Source organism: Siphateles boraxobius, unplaced genomic scaffold, assembly GCF_051911475.1.
Source record: "Siphateles boraxobius isolate OS27281-9 unplaced genomic scaffold, OSU_SipBor_1 49, whole genome shotgun sequence".
NCBI classification, from domain to species: domain Eukaryota; kingdom Metazoa; phylum Chordata; class Actinopteri; order Cypriniformes; family Leuciscidae; genus Siphateles; species Siphateles boraxobius.
Window position 1 is genome coordinate 5,341,950 of NW_027509130.1, and position 5,834 is coordinate 5,347,783.

Here is a 5,834-nt window from a genome sequence, read left to right on the forward strand (position 1 = left end):
TCCTCAGTATTTTGTTCCAATCACCTGGATTTGCTAATTCAGGCCTTACCCTGAGACGTCAGGTAAAGCGCACAGGCTCGCAACTGAAGGAATACATATGCCTACAAATCAAATGCTTTGGTAAAATCACACAAATTAAACATTGAAGTCCATGTTGCACAAAAATAAACAATGAAGTTTATAATTACTTTGTTGTTGTATTACAGTGGGTCATAATATATCATATCTTTTAGTTTGTCAGTGCGTTTTGTGGTGTTAGGAATTTTCTGCGCATTTCCGCACTAACTCAAAACGTGCGTACTACATGTAGCCTACACCACCTCCTGAGCTGGCGTAGGATTTGAGCGTGCCGTACGGCGCACCGTGGTTTTGGGTGTACGCTGGAAATTTGGTGTACGCACTTTTGATAAATGAGGGCCATTGTCTATACCCCAAATGTGTCTAAAAGTTTTTAATCTTAATACAATACACAAAACAGAACTGCTGCACAAATCCCTTCTACAAGATGTTGAGCTTATATAACATTCATTTACCACTTTATTCTGAGACATTCAAGCATTTGTGGTCTGTCTATCGGGAACGTAAAGACTTTTGCCCTCATCTAACATTTGAGGGATAAAGATTAATAAAAGTAAAGTATACATTTCAAATTATAATAATGGTATACACATAAAAATTATAGTAATGATTAACACATCAACATGATAATAATGATATCTTTAAAATATAATTACATTTGATTAAATGTTATTTAAGATCTAAATTATTAAATGATAAAACATAATATATAAATATATATATATTTTTTCCCTGTTTCATCAATTAGTAAACCAGAAAGCTTGAAAAAAAGAAGTAGATGTTAAGTTGAAAAAATGATTAATAATCCAGGACAGCAAGTCTAACTGTAGGTCTAAATTATTGCTCATCTCAGCTCTTCTCAATCTTGTAAATAACTTTTTAAAGTTCTTTAAGGAAAAAAAGGTTGCTCCAACACTTCCTGACTCTTCCTAACCCTCGTAATCCCTATGCGTAAGGAATCATGGATCTTCCTCCAGGCCTCCAGCTCAGATCTCCACAGAGCTGCTCGTGAGCGGATGAGCTGAGAGGCCTCACTCTTGCTCCCTTTGGCCAGACTTATACTCTCTTTGCAAATAAATAAGACATCGAAGCCAATAAAGAGGGCATTTAGACCGATGCATCCAGCTCTAGCAGACTTTGAAAGAGCTAGTGGCGTCCCTTTTGCCAGCTGCCCAATGTCGGGAAGGTCTGCTGCCAGTTTGGGAATGTTACCAGCTCTTTGTGTCCCCTGGAGTCCAGCCTTGGTTGCAGTCGCAATCACCTCCTCTGTTTGGAGTATTTTAACAGCTGAAGCTCCATCTATCAAATCTTTAATACGTTGGCTTAATGATACAGCAGTAGGTGTCCTCAAAACTGCCAGTTTCACAGCAGTAATAATACCAAACCCAACAGGGCCCTCTACATGCTCCCGTCTACTGGCCTGATCCAGACAGTTTAAAATATTCTCCACATCATTCATATATTGATGGAAAATATCCTTGGTTTTTCTACTATGCCAGTGGTTGACTCCTACTTCAGTGAAGCCTGTGACCAAACTATTGGCCCCACAGGTCGCCCCCACACTGAGACCTGCTATAGTGAGACCCAGTGACGCTCCTGCAGAGACTGGGGCCAGAGCAATACCAACAATGGACAAAACACTCCCTACTATCCCAACCGAACTGCCAGTCACAGAGGAGATACTGGCTCCCAACTTCATCCTGTCCAGCTGAACTGCACTCTCTTCCAGATCTGACAGACACTTCTCCATTCTAGAGTGACAGTCACTGAATAAACCAATGAATTGCAGAGCGTATTCCTGAAAAATTAAAGCTAGCTTTGTGTGCTGGTCCATCCTAGACAATAATAGAAAATATACTTTACAGACACCTTTCATGATGCATGAGTGTGAAGAAAACATCAAATCATAAATATAGGACTCACCTTATTTTGCATAACTGCTTCAAATGATCAAGCATTTTTTGCATGGAGTAATTGCTTAAGTTCAAGCTGAACTTCAGTACAGACTGAGACGTCTTGCATCTGTAGAGAGTTGCAGGATTAACAAAGACTTGCCTATATTTTTAGACAGGTATTTCAGAGATATCATAAAAGCATATACAATTTGAATTCAGATTGAATGATTCCACTCAGTTTGGCCCCTAGGTTATTATGAATAATGAAGATGTTAAATTAACCCCAAACTTACTCATACTTACCTGTGAATATCTTTATACCCCCAATCACTCTTGGATCTGTGAGGGGGAGGGGGGGGGGGGGGGGATTATTGATAAAATAATGAAACTAAGCCTTCGATTTAATTGATTTAGTAAATGCTAAATAAATGATATTATTTTGATAATCTGTGTGTATTAACGTGTATGTAATCAAAATACTATCTTTTAAAAATAAACATTGCATGAATGTCAGTCCTAACCTTTTCTCCATTCTCTCACAAATCTGTTTTGTGATTCGTATGTATTTTTCTAATTGAAAGGACATGGTGTCCAAGTTACTGATTGAAGTAATGAAGAAGGTTTCTGCATTTCGTGTAAAGTTGATGAGGAGAGGAGAGGATATTCTTGCAGCTGTGATGACTGATCGCACACTTTCAAGACTCTCGTCCTCAGACAAGAAGATCTGTCCAGTGAAGACAAACGGTGAAGTGACTGCGAGATTCTCCACTGCATCCAGGAACACATTAAGTTTCTCCAGCCCCTCAAGTGTGTTCTTCAGGACAGCACCCAGTTTCGTCTCCAGCTCCTCATATATGGACCCAGATTGTACACTATTCCTCAGGAACGCCCACAATGCCTTGGCTTTATTATTTGAGTGCATTAGATAGTTAAACGTATGACTGACTTTGTCTGCCTTGATGTCTCTCATCTTCTTCAGCTCTTTCTCTCTCTGAAGGGTCCATATTTGTTGTTTGTCACAGAAGTCCCTCACTGTCTGAATGTAGTTGAGTGTGTCCACTACATACTCCGACAGGAGCTCCTGTAATTGTTCCCTGCATTATAAAATCAAAACAGAGCAATTTATGTAGTAACAATGATATTTCATCTCTGAATAAATATGTGATTAATGGATTTCAAAACAATTTAATCATAACAGCTTAAATGTGCACTATTGAAATTGCACTTGAAATGGATGCACTATTTGTGCTTTTATTGTATTCTTATTGCAGGTGCGGCCCAGAGCGCTAGCTGCTGTTTTGTTTTTTTATATAGCTACCCGTTTGTCTTGCTGTCTCGTCCTGTTCGTACGGCTGACTGCAGTGGACGTTTGCGGCTTCGAACCACAGCTCTAACGACTCCAATCGGTATTAAAAATGTATTTGCCAGTGTATGTCCACATGTGAATTATCTGACCTGTGATACTGAGGCTTAGCAGAAGAGGAGAGTGTATTGTTTTCTTTTGCTATTGTTTCTTTATTTTTGGTTTATCACTTGCTTTAAGAACTTTTTTTCACTGTTTTGTGTGGTTTGTCTCTTCGGCTAAAGTGATTAATTACGGTCTCTTATCAACTGTGGGTATTTATTTGGTAAATTGTGTATGAGATCTATTTTTAGGATGGTTTAAACTGAATGTTTTCTGTGTGAAATAAACTTTCTTGGAAGTCACGTCTCTGTCTTTGACACAATCCGAACCAGCAGGGTCCTTCGTATTGTTGTAATTCTTTTTTGGGGTATTTTGTTTATTTTTATACTTCCCTGGGTGGAGAAGTTACCTAGGTGGTGTAGTCGTTTTTTTTAAAAAAAATTTTTATATTTAGCCAAAGGTTACAAATGCATGCTGGGAGTCTAGGTACTCAGCATGCATTGCATCAAGGTCCTTTTGATTGTCACCATTATTGAGATTCATACGTTGATAATTTGTTGATATTTGTGTGTGCCATCAGATTAAGATTTTGTGCTTATGTTTGTTAGAATCTTTTAGCTGATTTTTTTTTACAAAACTACTGGATCTTATAATACTGCAAAAGCACAGGGTTTGTAATATAAATATATGAATGGCAAAACAACACTGTTAGATTCAATTAGATTACATTTACATCAGGTTATTTCATGAAGATTTCAAAACCATCACCTGATTTCAGTACGTTTTATCTTCCTGTTCTACTGTAAATGTGTTTGACAAACACACTGTTTACAGACACACACTGTGCTGTCATAGCAGCACAAACAAATAAAAGATATAATAAGAGTTAACAGCCCAACTAATGGAAACACTAATCACTGTTATGGTGACTTCAAATTAAACGCAGTTAAACCTCTGTTAATTCTCTATAAAACTTTTGTAGACGTATAACACAAAGTCAGTCTGGTTAGTAATAAGTGAAGCTGGTAATGCTGTTTGTGGAGTTGTTTAATCCTCCTCTGCTGATATCTTCAGATTTAATGTCTTCTTTTATCTTCAGGTGATTTCATCTCAGGATGTGGTTGCAAGTCAGTTGTAGTTCCTGTTTTTCTGCTCATCTCTTTTTCTGTTCTCTTCTTTTCTTGAGTGATTCTGCTTGTTAACAGGCTTATTAAGGCTGAGATGATTTTTGTGGCTCAGAGAAGGTCCAGTTGTGGTTTATTTATTTTCTCTTGGCTGATATGTGGCAGCTATGGCCTGCTTGTGGTCCAGATCTGGCCCGTCACAATATTGCTATGTGGGCTGTAAGCTCATTTCTAACATAATGAGAACATAAAAGATGGCTTTTTTGTCTGTTAACATATGCTGCAAGAAAGAATTTACTGATGTCCTGGATCAGTGATAAGCCTCCCTCCATTAAAGGTTGGCATTCAATCATTAGAGAGACTATTCCCCTGGGACTTTTGACATGTATTATCCACTCCACAACTGACACTTTTAACCGACACCATACCTCAATAGCATAAATGCCTCCATCAGTGATGTTATGTGTCTTTAGGTGTGACATAACGTCCCAGAAGTCGGTTTTATTAGTCCAATTGTACAGATTTGTAGAGCAATGTTCTGTTGCTGTCATCTTATTTCTGTTTGAATATCCACTTTGTTGTGTGTCAGGTAATTTGTGTTTGTTATTATTTTGTAATTTGACTTCATCAAATGGATTATAACATTAAAACTAACACTTACTATTCTATATATCTATCTAAAAAGCAACAGCAACAAAAAACTTGTACTGTGCTAGACTATGGGACGCAACTTTGTGCAATTACAGCCTAAAAAATATGGGGAAAAAATATTTGAACAAATCTTAAAATAAGTACCCACCTGGTGTCCATCGTTGTCTATTTCACAGTAGTTTGCAGATGGTAAACTCTGGTGATGAAACTTGTCAAACTGAGTGGAGAAAGTAAGAGGTAAATCTTTTGTTTTTGCTCCAGGCGGAGTTTAAGTTTTGTTTTTCTCTTCTCTGTTTCGTTTGTTACACCCCATCAGCTCAGAGGTTCAAGTAAAAAAAAAAAAAAAAAATTGGTGTTATAGAGGGCTGGACCAAATACAAGGCCAGTATTGCAAAACCAGATACCAATAATTTTTACAGATACCAATAATTTTTATACCAATAATTTTTACTGCATGCACTTGAACTCACATGCCTCTAAACAAAACTGATCTTTTCAATTATTTCTAAGAATAAAATGGGCATTTATACCCACTTAGTATTATATTTGAAAGACATGTTTTTTTGTAACATTTAATTGGCCTTAATTATGTTTTGTTTTCACTGTCAAAAAATGCACCTTTAGTTTCTCATTTTAGAAATAACCTCATAGGTTCACCTTTGTACCTTCTCTACCCATAAA

At 37.2% G+C, this 5,834-nt stretch overlaps 1 protein-coding gene across 2 annotated transcripts; it reads right to left on the minus strand.

Moving 5' to 3' along the window:
- Window positions 1-436: 436 nt before the first annotated feature.
- On the minus strand, window positions 437-5,492 carry LOC143710943 (uncharacterized). Of its 2 annotated transcripts, XM_077202192.1 has the most exons (5): window positions 5,302-5,492; window positions 2,495-3,067; window positions 2,277-2,312; window positions 2,002-2,100; window positions 437-1,913 (listed from the first exon to the last, which is right to left on the minus strand). In XM_077202192.1, exons 1-5 carry the CDS (start codon window positions 5,310-5,312, stop codon window positions 968-970), a joined length of 1,665 nt encoding a protein of 554 aa, XP_077058307.1. In that variant the 5' UTR covers window positions 5,313-5,492; the 3' UTR covers window positions 437-967. The 2 variants fall into 2 exon arrangements, with proteins under 2 accessions (XP_077058307.1, XP_077058308.1); XM_077202193.1 differs by lacking the exon at window positions 2,277-2,312.
- Between the last annotated feature and the right edge of the window lie 342 nt (window positions 5,493-5,834).